The sequence below is a fragment of the Hemitrygon akajei genome, chromosome 16, assembly GCF_048418815.1.
Source record: "Hemitrygon akajei chromosome 16, sHemAka1.3, whole genome shotgun sequence".
Taxonomy (NCBI): Eukaryota; Metazoa; Chordata; class Chondrichthyes; order Myliobatiformes; family Dasyatidae; genus Hemitrygon; species Hemitrygon akajei.
In genome coordinates, this window is record NC_133139.1 from 15,348,787 (window position 1) to 15,372,358 (window position 23,572).

Below are 23,572 nucleotides of genomic sequence, written 5' to 3' on the forward strand. Positions count from 1 at the left end.
TTTTTTTCTCTCTCTGCCAGATTATGTATTGCATTGAACTGCTGCTGCTAAGTTAACAAATTTCACGTCACATGCCGGTGATAATAAACCTGATTCTGATACCGATAAGTTTTTCGTATTTCAAATGTATTTATTCCAAAACACAAATTATCCTCTTACTTAATGTCAAATATAAACTCCAGTGTTTCAAGTCAAAGTGTGTATATGTTTACAGTACTGTGCAAAAGGCTTAGGCACATATATATAGCTAAGGTGCCTACGAGTATGCATAGTACTGCATTTGTCCATGTGGAGCAGAGAGAGAGTTTGTAAACTGGCGGGAGCAAAGGACGTTGGGAATGGCAACGGTAGACCGCCACAGCAGGGGTGTGGAACAGGTGGCCAAGAAGGAGTGGCAGGGCGGGGGGAAGGGGGGTGACACGGGTGCAAACACACCCAACACCAGGCAAGGTAATTTGATTCCAAACTATCTTTTTTGATCACTATAGTATGTCTTTCTGGCGCTTCCCACTCCCCCACCCTCTCCCTTCCCCTTTTCCCAACCATGACTCCCATCTCCTTGCCCCTTTTCCACTCTCAGTCCACAATAGAGACCCATATCAGAATCAGGTTTATCATCACTCACATACATCATGAAAATTGTCTTCTTTTATGGCAGCAGTACAGTGCAATACATAAAATTACTACAGTACTGTGCAAAAATCTTAGGCACTCTCGCTATATATATGTGCCTAAGACTTCTGCACTGTGCTCTATGTAGTCATTATTGGGAAACTATAGAAATTCAACAGAATTTATGAGAAGCTATACATAAATAAAGACTGACAAACAACCAAGGTGCAAAAGAAGACACATCATGCAAATAAAAAAATAACACTGAGAACATGAGTTGTAGAGTCCTTGAAAGTGAGTCCATAGGTAGTGGAATCAGTTCAGAGTTGAGGTGAGTGACACTATCCATGCCAGTTCTGGAGCCTGATGGTTGAATGTTTAGTACATTATCAAAGCTGATGTTTTGTAACATGTGGTTAGTGATCGCCATACGTGACAATTGAATCTAATGAAGTCAGAAACTTCAAATTGAAAGTAATCAACTGGTTAAAAGGGGAACTATTATTATTTTTTTAATTGGCAAGATGCTTGAGGTTGGATTGGCTGTGCAAAAGTAGGCAAGACTGAGAAAGCCCCTCTAAACTACCACAGCATTGTATTGCACTAAAAGTGGCAGACCTCCATTTAATAAATGGATCCAAAAATTCATTTCAAAGTTCAAAGCAAATCCATTATCAAAGTATGTATATGTTACCATATACAACCTCGAGATCCATCTTCTTGCAGGCATTCACAGCAGAAGAAAGAAATGCAATACAACCAACAAAAAATGAAATTGTTTTAGTAGATTTCATAAATGCAAAAGAAAATAATGGAGAAATACAGATACGTGGAAAGAAACAAATACTAGCTGCGGCTGTAAGTAAAGAATACAATGTCTTAATTTGGTTGTTTTGCAAGTTGCTCCTGGGAGCAGAAACGTCTATCAGAGTTGGGTAAATCAATATGATTGTGGACATCGGCACCTGTGGGTTGTCTCTACAGTTATTAAAGGGCTCCATGCTCAACACAGTTGCTAGGCACTGGCTTTGTCTTCACAACAGTCTAATAGGCACGGATGTATTTAAACCCACAGCCTTTGTCATTTCATCTAAGTTTGCCTTCCCCAGCACTGACGAAAAAAGTGGCAAATTGTCATTAATTACATCAGTACCTTATGGTAGAGGAAATCATGTCAGCGTGTGCAAATTCAAACACTCTAAAAAGAGGGTTAGCAAGTTAAACACTCCATAATTAGTGAACAAATTGGATACTTTTCTGTGTGAATCATTCCATATTATCGTGGTGCAAGTATTATACAAAAGCAAGTACCGGTAATTGTTTTACAATTACGTAGAAGTTTAGATATGAAACCTCCATGAGGATCACACTCTGTGGTTTGGAAGCTTGTGTGCCTCGTGACCTGGACAGCTATGTCGGCTGGAGTCAGGGCTTCATGATTTGGGTCTTGGTGGGGTCACCTGTGCCAAACAGGTCAAAGGGTAGAGGACAAACTAAGAGTGGTCCACCGGTCCTCCAGGTTTGGGGGTTTCAGCTCGGGGGTAAAAACACTGACCGGTCAAACAAAACTGTTAAAGAAACAGCAATGAAGAATGCTTCTATGTCTGAGTGCGATGATATTCTTGGACTTGCATGACTGACAGTAGTGAAAACTGACAGGAAGCTACTGACGTGATGAAGGAATCCCTGAACACCACCAGAGATGGAGGACCTTCGCTGCTGCCCTGAACGCCAGCAGTGTAACAGGCAGTAAGCAAATAAAAACGATATGAAAATGAAAACCTTGGAAATGCTTCTTGGAATATCTTGATATAAGTCCAAGAACATGTAAATGGTCATATATTAAAAAGGAAAATTGAAGCTAATTTGAGAAAGGATTGCATCGAAACAGTCAATCCAAAAAAGTGACAAGTTTTCTATGAGGTACTATTTAGATAAAATATTAGTTAATTGAAGTTTGAACTCATGCTATATAATAATAGCAATTATGTTTGTAAACGTGTATGAAAGTCTTTTCTATTTCAGTCATGCACAGCCTAATGTCTGTGGCATATTTGGAGGATCTTCCTTATCTACATGTCTCATCAGCTTCTTCTGTCTGGTTACTATCAACCAATACAGGTCATTCCAAGGGTGGGGGGGTTGTCAGAATCTATGCAAATGCCCAATTGAAGAAGTGTGTTCTCCCAACAGGAGTGAAAGCAAGAAATTTCAAAGAATAGCTGAAGACTATCGATACCTGATGAATAACCGGGTGCCAACAGGACACTGCTATGAGTTACCCATAAATCAAAGCATCAGTCCTATCTTAGATAAAACAAGGCTCATGTTAGTAAGCACAGGGCAACATGGAGAAGGATTGTTACTTCAGTTAAGGAGCTTAGAGATGATATACCTTAGGAGATTGCATCTGCTACCAAATAAATATTGAAGTTCACTAATCCTATGGTTATGTGGAACCAACTCCTATGCAACAAGGTTCCACACAAATCCCAATTGCCCAGTTAGGTTACTTTCACTTCAGGGAGAAATGTTGGTTGGGTCACTGGAAGAATTCCATTCTACTTTTAAAGGGTTAGTATTAACACTGCATTCCAAAGATGGAACTTTGACAAAGCGCCATCACTTGTCCTCATTAACATGAATTGTTCTGGATTGTGGCTGGAGAGCTAAATCGGAACCAAGCCAACATCTTATTAGTTATCAACAGACAAATATAAGAAAGAGTGATAAAGGTGAAATACAGGGTGATAAAATCACCTTTGCCATTAAAATAATAATATTATCTAGTTAACATTTCATTCTTCACTGTTAGGAAGGTGAGATCAAGAGAGTAAATTAGTAATCAAATGGGCTAGCAAGTCATAATCTAACTTTTGGCTAATCAATGAATATAAACATCCAGTTTTCGACAGACCTTTGCAATCTTATTTGAAACATGCAGTTGTAATACTTGTATGATACTATTGTACAGTATAATACTCAATGGTATAGCAAAGTTAACTTGTTGTTTAAAAATTCATTGGAAGATGATGTGATTTAAAAAGGTGATGTCCTTGTAAATAGTTTTTTTTCTATGACAAGACTATCTGTTGCTAGGATACAAAGAATTTTAAAGGGCATAGTTGGGAATATATATTCAACAAAACCAAGTGGTGATTTTTTTTACCTACAATGTAAAATCAAACTCGATATCTTCATGAGCAATTATTTGTATAAGATTAGAAAGAAGACATTGAACAGATGCAAGGATTTGATACCATACCTATTCTATCCAGTCTGTCGATGGCAACAGTCTCAAAGGCTCGACGCATCATTGGGTACTCTTCTAACACCTCATTAAAATGATCCACCGAGAGAGAATACAAACGACAATAGGTATCAGCCCGTACACTGGCAGTTCGCCTGCCTCTTGTCAACAAACAGATTTCTGCAAATTAGAAAAGAATTGAGCACAGTTGTAGCTTGGGGAAGCAACCATAACTGATTTGATGCCCTAATTCATGTGATGAAGATGTTACAACAGTAGTTTTGTTCACAGTTTGTTTTCACTTGCTATTAATTATTGCTGGTAATGTGTTTTTGGGGGACTTTCAGTCCCTCAAGTCTGTACCCTATTCAATATAGCATGGTTTATCTATATATTAATCACACCTTGGTCTAATGAGCAAAAATAACTTCAAATGGAACATTTTCACATTTCACTGTCAATAGGATGTCTTGATTAAAAGTGGATTCATCCTCACAATCATTTGTGGTCACTGGTTCGAGAAATCACTTTAAGTAATAGTGTAGGAGGCAGAGCATTAACACCATTATACAGAGTGTTTGAAGTTGTAAATCAAGAAACAATTGCTAGACACTGTAATTATTATTTTGTTAATCATTATTGACAAAGTCCTGTTCTAAAGTAGAACTTTACTTAACAAATTAATTGACTGAAGAGTAATCAGAAAATATTTATTAATAAAATATTTCAACCATGTAAAATAATCATGTGATTTTTGAAATAACCAGCGTGGAAAAGGAGAATTTATACTGAGTAGTTTAATTTTATTTCATCTCAAATGCTCCAAGAAATTTGAAGGAGTGGTGTTAGTCCTTTCAGAAATTATTTCAATATATTTGTAACTACACACACTTCTCAAACGTTAACACAATAGTTTCACAGCTATGTTATTTATTGATTGATTGAAATACAGTATGGAATAGGCTCCTCTGGCCATTCAAGTTGTGCCACCCAGCAATCCCCCCATTTAATCCTAGCCAAATCATGAGACAATTTTCAATAACCAAGTAACCTAACAACCGGCATGTCTTTGGACTGTGGGAGGAAACTGAAGCATTTGGTGGAAACCCACGTGGTCAGAGGAAGAACATACCTACTCCTTACAGGCAGCAGCGGAAATTGAACCCAGGTCACTGGTACTGTAATGCGTGCTAACCACACACCACCAACAAATCAGCAATTTTTTTTTTACATTTGTTGATTTTTAAAAATAGCAATGTAATTAAAATATGAGGGTGAGATGTGAAGTACATGGGATATTAAAACCTAGCTAATGGTCAAAATTCAAAAGTTCTAAGTGAATTTATCATCAAAGTATCTATACCATACACAACCTTCAGATCCATTTTCCTGCAGGCACCAACAGAAACATAAAAGAATACAATAGAATCCATGAAAGATGTGGAGCATTCTGAACAACGTCCTGGAAATAGTATCAAAATTGTGAGACTAGCTAAAATAAAACAGTTCTTAACAAAAGGTGATATATCATTGCTTGGAAATTGGACTGCACTTCTAAAACATCACTAGGTGATGGCTGATCAGTTCTCTTTTAATTAATCACAAAACTGGTGAAAAATAAGAGATCAACAAAAGATTTGTTGAATCATGACCTGTGTGGGACTCAGTGGGATCAATATTTCTGAAATTTTCTGCCACTTTGTTACCAATGTTCAGTAACGGTCATTATCCCCCTAAAGGCACTGTCTCCATGGCAGGCAGATACCAGTGACCCACGGGATGGCAAAAGAGTTAGACTTATTGCAAGTCTTCCCATTTCCGTGTTTATTCTCCACAAAGCATATGTCAGAGTGGACACAGACTGATTACATTGGAGTTTGCCTGGGCATTCTCCAGTGAATATTGGATATGTTTTGAGAAGTCAACAGGATTGCATTTTATGTATGTGTATGAAGAATACAACACTCCTTGTTTTCTAGTCACTGTTACATGAGTGATGCAACTTCTGGTAATTTCTTACCCCTCCTCCTTCTCTCCTTTTCCAAACCTCATTCTGATTCCCCTCTCACCCCTCCTATTCTCCGTGCCTGCCCATCATCCCCCTCTGGTGCCCCTCCTCCTTCCCTTTCCTCTGTGGGCCACTCCTCCCCTATCAGATTCCTTCTTCTTCAGTCCCTTACCTCTTCCACCTATCACCTCCCAGCTTCTTACTTCAATCCCCCTCTGACCCACCCATCTTCCACCTCAGCTGCTCTCGCCTATCACCTGCCAGCTTGTACTCCTTCCCCTCCTCTCACCTTCTTTTTCTGGCTTCTGCCCTCATCCTTTCCAGTCTTGATGAAGTCTTGGCCTGAAAAGTTGACTGTATATTTCCTACCCATTGATGCTGTTTAACATGCTGAGTTCCTCCAGCATTTTGTGTATATTGCTCAAGATTCAGAATCTTTTGTGTTAATGCAGCTATTTGAACTGCTGCCTCATATCTCTCCAGTAACCTGGTTCAGTCCTGGCCTGTAGTGCTGTCACTGTGGAATTTCTCCCTGCAACTGCGTAGGTGTTCCCAAAGATGCAACTTGGTTCATTACTGTTATATTCTGAGGTACAGTGAAAAACCTTGTTTTGCATGCTATCCATACAGATTATCTCAACAGATCAGTACATTGAGGTAGCACAAGGGAAAAGCAATAGCATCGTGCTCTTGTGTTCCAGTTACAAAGAAAGTGCAGGCAGACAGTAAGGGGCAAGGCCATGATCAAGTAGATTGTGAGGTCAAGAATCCATCTTCTAAATTTCCTGCAAGATGGTGGTGCACTCAGATGCAACGGCTTCTACTGGGCCAAGCAAAAGTGTCACTGTATTTTTTAAGCATACTTGTTATGATCGCAAGACCCAGTTGGACATTAAGAACTTAAAGATCTGCGGGTCTACCTCTTCAGGGAGTTACTCTTTGGCAGAGAAACTGTAGGAGCTGGACTTGGTGCGAACCATGTTGCTGCCTATGACAAGGAGGTGATGGTGCATGAAGGAAGTGTGCAGTCAAATAGCGAGTGATTGGCTGAGTCGCTTTACTTGTGACCGCAAGATCCTGTTGGATATTAGAAATGTGCAAGTCCGGCTCACTGGTTTACTGATGAGTCCGATGGTGTGGGAGCTGTGTAGTCTTGGTCATAGGGAGGGTGAGGCCTCTGTCATAGGGAGGACTAGGCCTCAAGCCACAGTGTCGCCTGTATGCAGCCTTCCGGGAGAGAGGCGTCAGAGTCAGTACCAGTAGCCGTGTGGCGCAGTGCCCATACTGACATCAGTGCTGCCCTCCAGTGTTCGCTCAGCAGAAGACAAGCTGCATTGTGTTCCACTGCAGACTGCTGCAACATTCATGGACTCAGGAACTTAGACAATAATTTAATTTTGTGATCATATGCTACTGCTATTTTATATGTGTTATACGTGCCTTGTGCTGTATATGACTGTTGGTACTGTGTTTTGCACCTTGGCCCCGGAGTAACACTATTTTGTTTGGTTGTATTAATGGTTGAAAGGTAATTAAATGAACCTACTTGAACTTATCTTATGCAAGAGGACCATTCAACAGTCTTATAACAGCAGGGCTGAAGATGTCCATAAGCCTGGTAATGTATGCTTTCATGGTTTTGTACATTCTGCATGATGACAGGTGGGAGAAGAGATGATAGCTATGGGTAGGTAGGGTCTTTGATGATCTTTACCAAGGCAGTGAGAAATGCTGACAGAAATGTAGACAGATGTGTAGGTTGGTGGGTAAAACAACACTGCCTTTTATTGTTGAATGGATAGATTCTGGGGGTGCGCTGATGGAAATGTAGAGAGAATTGAATGGTTTAGATAGGAGTAATGTAAAAATGTGTGCTTGAAGGTCAGCAGGGACTAGATGGGCCGAGTGGCTTGTTCCTCTGCAATCTGACTTCATGTCAAAAATAGAGCAATTTTCTAGGCATAAGAGTTCTGATATATTTTGCAAGGAGTAGAAATATTTTTTGCACTTCAACTACCATATGACTGTAAGAGCATAAAATATAAGAGCAAGAATTAGGCCATGCGGCCCATCAAGTCTGCTCCATTATTCCATCATGGTCGATTTATTATCTCTCTCAACTCCATTCTCCTGCCTTCTTCCTGTAACCTCTGACACCCTTACTGATCAAGAAACTATCATCTACCACTTTAAATATACCTAATGACTTGGCCTCCACAGCCATCTACGGATTCACCACTCTGTCTAAATAAATTCCTCCTCATCTCTGTTCTAAAATAATGCCCTTCTATTCTGAGGTTGTGCCCTAGGCTCCACCACTATAGGAAACATTCTCTCCACATCCACTCTATCTGGGCATTTCACATTTCAATAGCTTTCAATGAGATCACCTTTCATTTTTTGGAACTCCAGCAAATTATCTTCAACGAGTGTGCTTTTAAGCAGAGAAAATTTTGAATGTTTGTGAATCACCACCAGATATTCCTGGTCTAGTTCAGGGGCTGATGTTTTTTCATATGGAAATGATCTCAAATGTGATTTATATTGCATGTTAAAATTAGGTTTTCATTCACCTTCGAGACAAATTTACTTAAAAGCAATAATGAGTAGTGTTTAAGTGGAGAAAATTTATTAACTCATGATAATACTTTATACTTACTGTATGCTCTCTAATTATCCGGCTTGGAAGCTCTTTTATAAAAAAAAGTCAGACAAATAAATGGCCTGCAATTCTAACCCAGCAAGTTAACAATCTTTGACTCTTCATTAACTATCGGTAGTTGGAGCTGAAGAAGCCTAATTTCATACTTTGGATTTGCAAGTAATATTGGTAATATTCTTTCAGGGAGTTTATTACAAGGTACAAGAGAAGGACAGGTGAGATATATTATTTGGCAGACATACTGTGGGTGAGAACACCATTTCAGTACAGTGAAAGGGGACAACATATAGTTACACTGTCCCACAATCAGATTTTCTTTCATACTTTTTTGATTAGGAAAGGTGTTTCTTGATTAGTAAGGGTGTCAAAAGTTACAGGGAGAAGGAAGGAGAATGGAGTTCAGAGGGAAAATAAGTTAGCTATGATTCCAGGGATGAAGGAGTTAATCTATGAGGAGCGATTGAGTCGCCGGTAACTATACTCTCTGGAGTTCAGAAGAATGAGAGGGGATCTTATGAAAACATGCAAAATTTTGAAAGGGATAGATAAGATAGAAGTAGGAAAGTTGTTTCCATTGGTAGGTGAGACTAGAACTAGGGGACATTGCCTCAAGATTCAGGGGAGAAGATTCAGGACGGAGATGAGGAGAAACTGTTTTTCCCAGAGATTGGTGAATCTGTGGAATTCTCTGCCCAGGGAAGCAGTTGAGGCTTCACTGAATATATTTAAGAGTCAGTTAGATAGGTTTTTACATAGTAAGGGAATCAAGGGTTATGGGGAAAAGGCAGGTAGATGGAGCTGAGTTTACAGACAGATCAGCCATGATCTTATTGAATGGCAGGGCAGGCTTGATGGGCCCGATGGCCTACTCCTGCTCCTATTTCTTATGTTCTTATGATTGAATGGCAGAGCAGATTTGATGGGCCAAACAGCCTAATTCTGCTCCTAAGTCTTATAGTCTTTCTTCCTTATGAAATGGGAGGTCTACCCCCTTAAACCTACGCCATATTCATAAGATCATAGCAGCAGAATTAGGCCATTTGGCTCATCGAGTCTGCTCCACTATTCTATAATGGCTGAATTATTTTCCCTCTCAACCCCATTCTCTTGCCTTCTCCCTGTAACCTTTGATGCCCTTACTAACTAATAACCTATTAACTTCTGCTTTAAGTATTCCCAATGACTTGGCCTCCGCAGGCATCCTTGACAATGAGTTCCACAGATTTTCTACCCTCTGGGTAAAGAAATTCCTCCCCTTCTCTGTTATGAAGTGACATCCTTCTATTCTGAGACTGTGCACCAATATTCCCTCTAACAACACACAAAAAATGTTGGTGGAACACAGCAGGCCAGGCAGCATCTATGAGGAGAAGCACTGTCGACGTTTTGGGCCGAGACCCTTCTCCCTATAGATGCTGCCTGGCCTGCTGTGTTTCACCAGCATTTTGTGTGTGTTGCTTGAATTTCCAGCATCTGCAGATTTCCTTGTGAATATTCCCTCTAATTTTTTTTTTACAGCTAGCTGGACCAACCATTGCTCTAAGAAGGAAATCTTTACATGGTCTAAAAACTGTGCAGCACTTTAATAAAACTAAAGGAGCCTTGCACCTGTTCTTTATCTGCGTTGTATTCTGTGTTGCATGTTTATTGTGGTAACTAGTGACATGAGTGGGGACGTGGTAAAAGTGAGGGAATAAGTCACAAACTCGTATTTTGTTCGTTGCAGTTTATAGTAGCTGGAGACCGGTGGAGGTTATATCTTTTGCTGACCCTTGAATAATAGTCAATTACGCTTAGCTTACACCTGAGTATGCTTATGTTTCTTCGCTTCATGTTTACTAAATGCTAATAAAGGATTGAATACATATCGTCAACTTTTGGAGCTATAAGTATTGGAGTGAGGACGTGTCATGCAAGTATAACAAATCCGTAGGGTTGCCGGCACTGGCAATTGCTTTGGCTTTGGTTTTGCTGCTACAAGAACGTTATACACAAGAGAATTCCACTTGTGCAGCAACAAAGTCTCCGTGCATGGGAGCGTTTCAGTTACCGTCTGGTCACACTCCCATGCAGCTTAGGGGGAACCGTGCTGTTCACAATCTCCTTCAATCCCATTGCCCCCCTCTTATTTTCCCTGTAACCAGTTTTCCCAGAGGTGTCTCTAATGTCACCCTCATTCTCCCTGCCACCCACCTACACTAGGGGTAATTTACAATTAGTAAAGGCCTCTGGGACAAGAGGCAACCCACGTGGTCACAAGATAAGTGTGCAAACTCCATGGAGGTTCAAGTTTAAGATTGTGCCCTGGTCGCTGGAACACTGAGGCAGCAGCACTGATTGCTGAGGGATGAATTGCGCAAGGTGTCATATCAGTAAAAGTCTCAAAGAATTATGCAGAGCAGTTAGACTGTGTCCAAATGTCACTGGATGTTTTTTCCTGTAATCCACCTCCACAGTTTCCATTGCAGTATTTCATAATTCCAGAACCTGCTCAGGTCTATACGGTGCCATATTTTCCCTGTTTTCCAGGTCTGATTTAGTTCTAGACTCTGTGCATCTCCCTTATAAAAGATGTGGTTTAGTTTGAACCAGAGATAGTCACACAAGATATGGTCCCCTTCTGATCCCAGAAAACCATTGAGGTCAGTATTGGGCTGGATGTAGAAATCATTAGAATGAGTGAGAAAGCACAGCAATCACGGATGTGATTTCATTGTATAGCTAAATCCTGCACCTGCTTTGGTCAGGCTGTCTCATCATGTCCTAACCAAAAGCAAGTGTTTTCAGAACTGTTTTTTACTTCCAAGTGAACATGTAGAGAACTGTTGATGTGTAATGCTAATTAGCTTTATGACCTATTTTGTCCTTTGCAGATTAAGTTTATTTTCAGTGATGTTTTCATCACAGTCTACACTTACAGGCTGTTAATATTGAATCAACAATTATTTTGAGAGCACTTTGAACAAAATTAGCTTCAAGCATCTGGAGTCACAAGAGCCTCCTGACTTGAGAAGGTCTCTGGCAAAGCTTAAAAGGCCACTAATCCTCAACTGAAGCAAAATAATAAACTTGAACAATTTAATATGGGATTCACAATTGCTGCAGAAAAAAAAACCTCAAAAAGGTATTTTATAAGATTAAAATCGACTCTGTAGAACAGCAAAAATCTTTTCACTCCCCATGTCCAAATCAAAATGTGTTTGTAGTTGAGGGCATAAAATGTCAAGGAGGTATGGAGTATTGTTAAGTATCAGCCATAATTATGCAGGGCAGTACAGAATGTCCAGCTAATACCTTCTGGGTCTGTGAGTCTGCAAGTCCGCTTGGCAATTCTGTGGCTGAGGTCTGTGAGTCCATGAGTCAACTGGAAGCCTGGAAGTGGCCTGTCCTGGGGGTTGGAGAACTGTCAGTGCATGGAAGGGAAGGGGCTTGTTTTGGTGTTGTTGTTGTTGTTGTGGCTTGTGTTGCTCTGCTGAGCATGGCAGGAATGCCACGTTGGCACCAGTGTGCGCGGCGGCACTTGTGGACTGCCCCCAGCACATCCTCAGCTCGCATTGGTTGTTAATGCAAGCGACACCTTTCACTGTATGCTTTGACGCACGCGTGATAAATAAATGAATCTGAATCTAAATCAAAAACTGGCAACTTTATGATGTGAAGCTTGCGGGAGTAAAGTTCCTCTTTCTTGCTTAATCATATACTCAGTAGTCTTCAGATGCTCTAACACTCATTTCAAGTGCTTGGCAATCTACTTAGATTAGCGTAACATCCAGTGATATAAAGCTAATTATCCCACTGGTTAAAGGAATGGGAGCAGCCAAAAGTCAGACTGGAAGTCCCTACTAAGGACAGTCAGACAACTGAGAGAATCATAGGGGTATCTCTACCATCCGTTGGGGACATTTATTGGGAGCACTGCACACGCAGGGCTCTTAGTATTACCAAGGATTCCACCCATCCATCCAGCATCTTCTTTGACTTTCTATCATCAGGCAGGAGACTCTGATGCATAAAGACAATAACGGTTAGAATGGTTAAAAAGCTTCTTCCCTCAGGCCATTAGGTTTCTGAGCTCCCTGTCATATCACATTTGAAGAGACACCAGATAATTTGTACTGTACCCTACAATATTTAATTTATACACTTAACTTTGTTTGTCTATGCGTAATCCATTTGTTGAGTTAATTCTTTCTTTTTGAAGCTATCGTGTGTTATCTGTACGACTGTGCTTTACACCATGGTCCATAGAAACGTCTCTGTATATAGTTTAAAAACAATAAACTTGATTTGACTTGACAATTAAGATACTTGGCAATCGGTTTCTATTAACTTCCAGATTTTCTTCTTTTAAAAGAAACATTCGGAGACACTAGAGACCGAGGAGGCTAAGATCTGGAGTGAAAAGCAAACTGCTGGAGGAGCTCAGCAAGTCAAGCAGGTTCTGTGAAGGCATAGGGATGGTTGACATTTTGGGTTCTGCTGCAGGGTCGTGTTCCAACATGTCAGTCGTCCCTTTGTCTCCACAGACGCTGCAGGTCAAGCAGTTTTTGTTTGCTTTGGATGCTTACATCCTTATTCTCTTATTTTTTGTCCAGATTTTTCACATCCGTTGTTACTAAATTCCACCTAACCTTATTTAGCTTATCAACATACTCAAATCCCATTCAACTTTGTCAACTGGCCATGTAATAGCCATCTAATCCACTATTCACTGCCAGTGACTAGTGCTATTCCTCAGGGGTCTGTGTTGGGACCACTTCATTTACATTATATGCCAATTATTTAGATGACAGAACTGATTGCTTTGTGGCCAAGTTTGTGGACGATATGAAGATAGGTGGAGGGGAATGTAGTGTTGAGGAAGTAGTAAGGCTGCAGAAGGACATAGATTAGGAGAATGGGCAAATAAGTGGCAGATGGAATACAATATCGGGAGGTGTATAGTTATAGAGCATAAGACATCGGAGCAGAATTAGGCCTTTTGGCCATCATGGCTGACCCTTTTCTCCCCCACTCCTCAGCCTTACTCCCCAGCCTTCTCCCCGTAACCTTTGATGCCATGACCAATCAGAAACCTATCAATCTCTACCTTAATTACACCCAACAACCTGGCCTCCACAGCTGCCTACAGTAACAAGTTCCACAAATTCAGCACCCTGTAGTGAAAGAAATTTCTCCACATCTGTTTTAAATGGATGCCCCTCCTAAGGCTGTGCCGTCTTGTCCTAGGCTCGCCCACCATGGGAAACATCCACTGCACATTTACTCTGTCCAGGCCTTTCAACATTCAAAAGGTTTCAATGAGATCTCCCCTCATTCTTCTAAATTCCAGCGAGTACAGATCCAGAGCTATCAAACAGTCTTCATATAATAACCCTTTCATTCCCAGAATCACCATTATGAATCTTTTCTGAAACCTCTCCAATGCCAGCACATCTTTTCTTAAATAAGGAGCTCAAAACTGTTCACAGTTCTCAAGGTGAGGCCTCACGAGTGCCTTATAAAGCCTCAACATCACATCCCTGCTCTTATATTCTAGACCTCTAGAAATCAATGCAAACATTGCATTTGCCTTTATCACCATTGACTTAACTTTTAGGGTGTTCTGCACAAGGAATCCCAAGTCCCTTTGCATCTCAGATTTTTGGATTTTCTCCCCATTTTGTAAATAGTCTGCATATTTGTTTCTACTATCAAAGTGCATGACCATGTATTACCCAACATTGTATTTCATTTGCCACTTTCTTGCCCATTCTCCTAATCTGTCTAAGTCCTTCTGCAGTCTTCCTGTTTCCTCAACACTACCTGCCCCTCCAACAATCTCTGTATCATCTGCAAACTTGCCACCAAAGCCATCTATTCTATCATCTGAATTATTGATATACAACGATTTTTGAAAGATCATTACTAATGCCTCCACAATCTCTACTGTTACCCCTTTCAGAACCCTAGGGTGCAGTTCATCTGGTCTGGATGACTTATGTACCCTCAGGTCTTTCAGCTTTTTGAACACCTTCTCCCTTGTAATAGTAACTGCACTCACTTCTCTTCCCTCACGCTCTTCAATACCTGATACACTGCTAGTCTCTTCCACAGTGGAGACAGATGCAAAATACTCATTTTGTTCATCTGCCATCTCCTTGTCCTCCATTATTATTTCCCTGGTCTCATTTTCTAAAGGCCCTAGATCCACTCTCATCACTCTTTTATTTTATATACTTGAAAAAGCTTTTTCTATCCACCTTGATATTGTTTGCTAGCTTGCTTTCATATTTCATCTTTTCCCTCCCAATGATTCTTTTAATTGCTGTCTGTGGGTTTTTAAAAGCATCCGAATCTTCTATCTTCCCACTAAATTTTGTTGTTGTATGCCCTCTCTTTTGCATTTACATTAGCTTTGATTTTCCTTGTCAGCCACACTTGTACTATTTTGCCATTTGAGCATTTCTTTGTTTCTGGAATACATCTTTCCTGCACCTTTCCCAGAAGATGTCAGCATCTCCTTCCAGTTTACTTTGGCCACCTCCTCTCTCATACCATTATAATTTCCTTTACTCCACTGAAATACTGCTAAGTCAGAACTTTACCTTCTCCCTATCAAACTTCAGGTTGAACTCAATCATATTGTGATCACTGTCTCCTAAGGGTTCCTTTACCTTGAGCTCCCTAATCACCTCCAGCTCATTACAGAATACCCAATCCAGTATAGCTTATGTACTTTGGTAGAAGAAATAAAGGTGTAAACTATTTTCTAAGTGCAGAGAAAATACAAAAATTACATGTGCAAAGGGACTTGGGAGTCCTTGTGCAGGATTCCTAAAGGTTAATTTGCAGGTGGAGTCAGTGGTGAGGAAGGCAAATGTGATGTTAGCATTCTTTTCGAGAAGACTAGAATATAAAGGCAAGGATGTAATGTTAAGGCTTTATAAGGCATTGGTGAGGCCTCACTTGGAGTACTGTGGGCAGTTTTGGGCCCCTTATCTAAGCGAGGATGTATTGAAAATGGAGAGGATTCAGAGGATGTTCACGAGAATGATCCTCAATGAAAGGTATACTATATGAAGACCGATTGATGGCTCTGGGCCTGCACTCTCTAGAATTCAGAAGAATGAAGGCAGATCTCATTGAAATCTATCAAATGTGGAAAGGCCTCAATAGAGTGGATGTGGAGAGGATGTTTCCTATGATGGGAGAGTCTAAGACCAGAGGATACAGCCTCAAAATAGAAGGACGTCCATTTAGAACAGAGATGAAGAGGAATTTCCTTTGCCAGGGAGTGGTGAATCTGTGGAATTTGTTGCCACAGGTGGCTGCGGAGGCCACGTCATTGGGTATATTTCAGGCAGAGTTTGATAGATTCTTGATTAGTCAGGGCATGAAAGGTTAAGAGGAGGAGACAGGAGACTGAGGCTGTGAGGGAATTAGATTAGCCATGATGAAATGGCAGAGCAGATTCAATGGGCCAAATAGCCTAATTCTGCTCCGATATCTTATGGTCTTATGGTCAATCAACCATTTGGCTCACAGCCATATTTACAAACAATACATGCAAAATGCTGGAAACAACAAGCTGGCCGGGCAGCATCTGTGGAAAACAGTACAGCCGACATTTCAGACTGAGACTCTTTGGCAGGACCGGAGAAAAAAAAAAGATGAGGAATAGATTTAAAAGGCGAGGGTCTCGGCCCAAAGCATCACCTGTACTGTTTTCCATAGATGCTGCCTGGCCTGCTGAGTTCTTCTAGCATTTTATGCGTATTGCTTGGATTTCCAGCATCTGCGGATTTTCTCTTGTTCATATTTACAAACAACAATGTTTATTATAATTACATTAAACTTATTCAATTGCAGTCATTGTCAAGGCACTAATCTCTATATGTGCAAATTTTGTCTCATTGTTTAATATTTACGAATTGCATTTTGACATATTTTATATGATCAGTTGTTCAAACCTGGCCAGGCAAAAAAAATCCGTATTTGAGCAACATACACAAGATGCTGGAGGAACTCAGCAGGTCAGGCAGCATCAGTGGAAATGAATAAACAGTCAATGTTTTAAGCCAAAACTGTTCATCAAGACTTCATGAATCCTGATGAAGAGCCTTGGCCCAAAATGTCAACTGTTGAATCCTAATGACAGGTCACAGCCCAAAACGTTGACTATTTATTCATTTCCATAGATGCGGCCTGGCCTGCTGAGTTCCTCCAGCATTTTTCTGTGTGTTGCTCGGAATTCCAGCATCTGTAGATCTTCTCTTATCTGCAAAACCTCCTGTGTTTATCCCTTTTAGGCCTTGTTAATAAAAGAAAAACTAAATCATCCTGAGTTTGGAAAGCAAGCTTCTCTACCAGACTTCCTTTTTATCTGAGCAATGCTGATCTCATTCATTGTTGTTAACAAATTTTAATGATCACTGTTGTTGCTATTACCAAGGGACAAAGAAACCATTACATGAATCACTTGTTAGCTGCTATGCTGTTGCTTATGAGGGTATATTTTGTTCTGGGACATAATATTTCAAAGACGTGTTAACTAGATGATCTGAGTGCCATATTTTTGAGATAAAGAAATCAATAATGATAATTTCTGCTTATTTACAGATAACAGGCCTGCTTTAATTTTCCCACAATTGCATAGTTGTGGGTGAGATTTTACAATTGACCAACACTAGAACCAGAACATGAACAATGATATCACTCCAGTGCCATAGGACACATTTGACAACCCTTGAGTGATCTTGGTTTAAAGTAATACACACAAATGCTGAAGGAACTCAGCAGGCCAGGCAACATCTATGGCAAAGAGTAAACAGTTAACGTTTCAAGCCAAGACCCTTCATTAATCCTGATGAAGAGTCTCGGCCTGAAATGTCAACTGTTTACTCTTTTCCACAGAATGCTGCCTGGCCTGCTGAGTTCCTCCAGTGTTTTGTGTATGTTACTTTGGTTTCCAGCATCTGCAGATTTTCCCTTGTTTGGAATTTGGTTTAAAGTTAGACACAGACCTCCAAAATATGAACCATCTGACAGTTTCATTTCCTTGTTGCCCTTTGTGTGGACACTGACCACCCCGTGTTGGATAAAATACATCTTTTTTCCAATGGTCCCCTCACGGATTATGTAATCTCCAGGCTGAAACACTTCGAACTTTAGCTTGGTCAGCATTGCAGTCACAAAAATTGGGTCTGCGTTGGCAAAGAGTGGCATAGAGGCCACCAGTTTCCTGCAGTTGAAGTTCACAATTTCCTGCATTTGAAAACAAGAAAATAGCAAGTGAGTCTTTCTGCTTTCATCTTCAGAATAATTACACAAGAAGACCTCTGCTTGACAAACCTGCGTGCAGAACTGCCTCACTGGCAAACCATATCCTTTAACTCATGTTCACGTTAATGAGCAAAGTTGATCCCTGATGTGATGCCAGTTTCACACCTGGCAGCCATCCTAATTAGTCTCCAGTCATCTACTGAAGAGACTGCCACAGAAAGCCACAGATCGGAGCGACAGGTGACCTTGCTTTAATCAAGTGGCTCATCCGCTGCTATTAAAAACATTATTTTTTTTTAAAAGTCACAGCAGGGAAAAAGGCCATTCTGCCCAACTAGTCCATGCTGACCAAGATGCTCCATCCGAGCTAGTCCCATTTGCACATAGTCTTCTAAACCTGTCCAATCCATTTATCTTTCCATCCATTTCTTAAATGTTGTACCTGCCTCAGCCGCTTCCTCTGGCAGCTCATTTCACCCTTTGTATAAAAACTGTTAGCCCTCTACTTCCTATTTATAACTTTAAATGTATGTTTTTATACATGCGTAATATAATATTTAAACACCAGCATGTTATATGCTTTAATTTATTTTATTCATTTCAAAGATGGTTAACTGCTATAATACGTTATGCTATTAACTGAATATTGTGTGTTCTCATTGCTACATCGAGAAGGAGGTACAGGAGTCTGAAGGCCCACCCTCAACGATTCAGGAACAGCTCCTTCCCCTCTGCCATCAGCTTTCTGAATAGACATTGAACACATGAACACCACCTCACTACCTTGTTGTTTCTATTTTTGCTTTACTTATTTAACTATTTAATACATATTCTTACTGCAATTCACATTTTTCTCTCTCTTATTATTGCATTGCGTTGCTGCCCCAAAGACAACAAATTTCACGCCATATGCTGGTGATATTTACCCTGATGCTGATTCTGATTCAATATCAATCTGCAAACAAGTTTAAGGAAAAAGTCGCCCATATCACTTGTTTATATTAGTTAGAACTGACATTCAGAAGTACTCAGTGTGCCTAATAATGAGTACTTTGATCATTTTGTATTTAGCCATAGAGAATATGTATATAAAAACTCATGCATATTCAGAAACTGATTTCCATATTAAAAATAGTTAATATTCCTGAGGTTCCTGGGCAGGGAATCTGGGGCTCAGGCCCAGTTAAAATCCCTGCTCTCTATCTCCACCATATCAATGAGGTTTAGATGAAGGAAAAGCAAGTCACCATTTATTTGATGATCTGGCACAGCTGTTCATTGGACCACACAGCAACAGAACTTTGAGCACCTAATGTTAATCTGATGTTTCATCTGTGAGCATACCTGTATATTTTCATCCCTAATTAATATAGCATTATCAATAACAGGTGATGTATAATCCTGTACAAATACAGCTCATCCTTGTTCATTTTAATCTCCTTAATAACTACATCCAAAAAGGATTTGCTGGAGTTAATATGCCTTGGATGTTATTGAGATTAATTTTCTAAATATTTGATATGAAAACTTTCAAAGTGCTTTCAACCAAACAAAGTTTAATTTCAGTGCTGCTAAGATACACCCTGGGATGCATTGGGACACATCATCAGTGATGTAATCTGAGGTCATTGGGGGTTTCAGGTCTTCCAACATCAGACCAGGTTGACCAGACCCTGGCTGGTGTCTCAACAGCGTTGGTCCACCAGTCATGTGATTTATTGCATTGGTGGAAATAAAAAGCATTCAGATGAATGCACAACATTGAGCACAAATACATCAGCCATGATAGAAGGGCAGTGTGACTTGATGGACTGAATGGCCTTATTCTGCTCCTATGTCCTGTGGTCATTTCTTCCTCTTTGGAATGTGATGCTGAGGATTTATAAGGCATTGGTCAGACCACAATTGGAGTACTGTTTGCAGTCCATATCCAAGAAAGAATGTGCTGGCATTGGAAAGGATCCAGAGGAGGTTTACAAGAATGATCCCAGATATTAAAGGGTTAATCTATGAAGAGTGTTTGATGGCTCTGGGCCTATAATCAATGGAGTTTAGAAGAATGAGTGGGGGATCTCATTGAACCCTATTGAATATAGATGAGCAGAAGGCTGGTGAGTTGCTGCTGGCTGCCAATACCTCAGTAGAGGTGAGGGGAGTAACTAACCAGCTAGAGTGGATGTGGAGAGTCTGCTTCCAATAATGAGGCAGTCTAGGACTACAGGGCACAGCCTCAGAATCATAGGACATCCCTTTAGAACAGACAAGAAGAGGAATTTTTTTAAACAGAAGTGGGTGAATATGTAGAATTCATTGTGACTGACGGCTGTGGAGGTCAAGTCATCAGGTGTATTTAAAGCCAAGATTGATTAGTTCTTGATTGGTAAGGGCATCATAGGTCACAGGGAGAAGGCAGGAGAATGGGGTTGAGAGGAAAAATAAATCAGCTATGATGGAATGGTGGAGCAGATTGGGTGGGCCGAATGGGATAATTCTACTGCTATATCTTCTAGAAATATAGAAAAAAACACTGAAAACCTACAGCACAATACAGGCCCTCCAGCCCACAATGCTGTGCCAAACCTGTGAAATGTTGGTTATTCGTTGGTGCATTTTCTGTCTTTCAGTGCTTACGAATCTTCGTCACTTGTGCTTATTGTTTCCTGATTTTAAAAAGTTATCCTCATTATGATTGCTCATTTGGTCGGTGTTACTCAGAATCCAACAGGGCTGACTCAGTCTCCGGGTCAGGTACAAAGAGTACCTCACTGTGGGAGCTTATAGAGAGCAGGGCTCCCTGGGGAAAGTCAATGTGAGCTCTTGTTCCAGCATCACAAAAGCACTTCTGACTGTCAGCTCTACCTTATACATACAACCACTATGGACAACTTTCTTTCCAAACTGAAGACCATTTGGCCCATCAACTATGCCCTGTCATTTCATCACGGCTGATCCATTTCCCCCTCAGCCTCAGTCTCCTGCCTTCTTCCCATATACCTTCATGCCCTGTCTAATCAAGAATCTATCAACCACTGTCTTAAATACACTCAACGACTTAGCCTCCACACCGGCCTTTGGGAGCAAAATCCACAGATTCACCACTCTCTGACTAAAAAATATTTCTCCTCATCTCTATTCCAAAAGAACGTCCCTCCATTCTGAGGCTGTCGCCTCTGGACTTAGACTGTCCCGCTATAGGAAACATCCTCTCTACATCCACTCTGTCGAGGCCTTTCAACATTTGATAGGCTTCAACAAGGTCAGTCATCATTCTTCTGAATTCCAGTGAGTACAGGTCCAGAGCCACCATACGCTCTTCATATGACAAGCCTTTCAATCCTAGAATCATTTTCATGAACCTCCTTTGAACTGTCTGCAACATCAGCGCATCCTTTCTTAGATAAGGGGCCCAAAACTGCTCACAGTACTCCAAGCGAGACCCCAACAGAGCCTTATAAAGCCTCACCATTATCATCCTTGCTTTCATATTCTAGTCCCCTCAAAGTGAGTGCTTAACTTGCCAGAGTTTCATGCAATATACTGAGTTGAATATACACCTCACGTAACATACCAAAATACTTACCAATCATTTAAAAGGTTAATAAAAATCAAAATATACGACATGCTGACAAATCTTCACTTACCTCTCTGAGTGGTTCGTTTAGCTCCCCCAGTATGTTATCTTCATCAAACATTTTCCCCTGGTATCGATGTTCATAATAGTCGTGAATCTTTTGCCGAAAGTCCGCAGGTAACTTGTGAAAAGACATGTACTGTTCCACTTGCTTGTACTGTACAGAAAGAAAGCCTGTCATTGGATACAGCATAGTTTCAGTCAAGCTGAAAATAGTGCTAACTGGGAATGTAAAATTATTGAGCACAGAATACTCTTACTTGGGGACGGTTATATATTAAACGAGATGAATCTATGATAAAAATGATTTGCAATCAACAAGTGCATAATAAGCAATTTACTCCATTATACCTTGGAGAATTTAAATCTAGGTCAGTATTCTATATTAATGGCAAGCTATAATACTCAAATGTACATTGTAAGTAATCACTTTAAGATCAGAATATAGTGAACACATTTACTTTTAAGCACTTAGACTAGTTGTTCATTATTCATCTTTGTGTATTCTGCATCTGTTAACTTGATCTTATTTTACGCCACTCTAACTTTTAAATATTGAAATTTATAAGAGAGTCATGTAAAATAAGTTCAAGTGAAAAGGTGATGGTTTTCAGACACCAGTGTGAACATTAAATACTGTAATTTATAATAATGTTCATACTGTTGCCGAATAGCATCTCCCTCTGTCTTCTATTACCAAGACAATTTTGGATCCAGTTTTACAAACACAAAATTATCTGCAGGTGTTGAAAATCCAAAGACCCGTCTTTGGGACTGTTAAGCTATTGAGTCCTGATGAAGGGTCTCGGCCCAAAAAGTCAATTGTTCACTCTTTTCCATAGATGCTGCCTGGCCTGCTGTGTTCCTCCAGCATTTTGTCTGTGTTGCTTTGGATCTAGTTTGTCAACTTGCCCTAGATCCCATAGGTCCTAACCTTTTCAACCAGTTTCACTTGTGGGCCCTTGTCAAAAGCCTTATTAAGTTTATATAATTCACATCCACTGCCCTACCCTCATCGATACATCATGGTACCTCCTCAAAGACCTCAATCAAATTGGTCAGGATGGATCTGTCCGATTAGTCACTAGCCTTCCAAGTAATCATTAATCCTTCCCCTATAATACTTTTCCAGTGCTTTCTCCACCATTAATGGTAGGCTGGGAGGTAAATAGCTACCAGGCTTTTTCCTTGCTTCCTTGAAAAGAATGGAAGGGGCATGTTTGCTGTCCTCCAGAAACCTGGTACCTCACCTGCCTCCAGTGAACATTTAAAAATCTCAGTCAGAGCCACAGCAATCTCTTCCAAGGATTCCAATCCAGTGGCAGCGTGGGATAAATCTCACTCGAATCCCTTAAGGAATTGAGTACTGAGGTACTTATGGAATCCTGTACTGGACTTTCACCTCTTCCTTCGCTGGATTCTTCAACTAATCCTAATTATCCAAATTCTCCAGAATCTATTTATTTTTTGAATATAGTGAAAGTATTCATTTAGGACTCACCCATCCCAACTGGCTTTATTTACAGTTAGCCCATACTCAAAAGTTCAAAATACATTTTTTTATCAAGGTATGTTTAGGTCGCCATATGCCACCCTGAGATTCATTTTCTTTGTCATTTAATGATCATATTTTTTCACTTAGTAATCCTTTGACCTTAATGTCCTTGCTGAATTTCTGAATTTACCTTAACTCTGTCTGCCAGTGACTTCTTGTGACCCCTCTTCACCTTTCTGCTGGTATTTACCACCTTTGCTATAGATTTCAGCAGATGGCAAGATATCGTCCATGGAGCAATAGTGCCACATTCAAATAATCTCATATGATTGACCCAACTAAAAGGGTAACATTCCTAGTCATGCCAGCAGTGAGAAATCTTGCCTCTACCACCAGCCTCATACATAGCTTTTCTCATTAATAACTTTTTTTCACACCCACCTTGTCAGCTGGAATAATGATTCTGATCATAATATACACACCACAAGTCAACAAAGATGAGAAAAATGGACAGGGACCTGAAAGCAATCATTAAGCTTATTTCATGTTAAACGAAGGACTATTTACAGAAATATCATGTCACATATCAGAAATTCAATATTGGTTATCGTGTCAGACATTTCATTCTTCCATGATTTCAGCAGAAAGAT

At 40.3% G+C, this 23,572-nt stretch overlaps 1 protein-coding gene across 1 annotated transcript in view; it reads right to left on the reverse strand.

Annotated features, from left to right (window-relative positions):
* Positions 1–23,572, reverse strand: part of LOC140739776 (potassium/sodium hyperpolarization-activated cyclic nucleotide-gated channel 2-like) — a 165,255-nt gene that overhangs the window by 11,222 nt on the left and 130,461 nt on the right. Inside the window, exons 5-7 of the mRNA XM_073068285.1 lie at positions 21,438–21,584; positions 17,538–17,778; positions 3,878–4,042 (exon numbers count right to left, since the gene is read on the reverse strand). Coding sequence (XP_072924386.1) covers positions 3,878–4,042; positions 17,538–17,778; positions 21,438–21,584 — 553 coding nt within the window. The remainder of the gene's footprint in view (positions 1–3,877; positions 4,043–17,537; positions 17,779–21,437; positions 21,585–23,572) is intronic.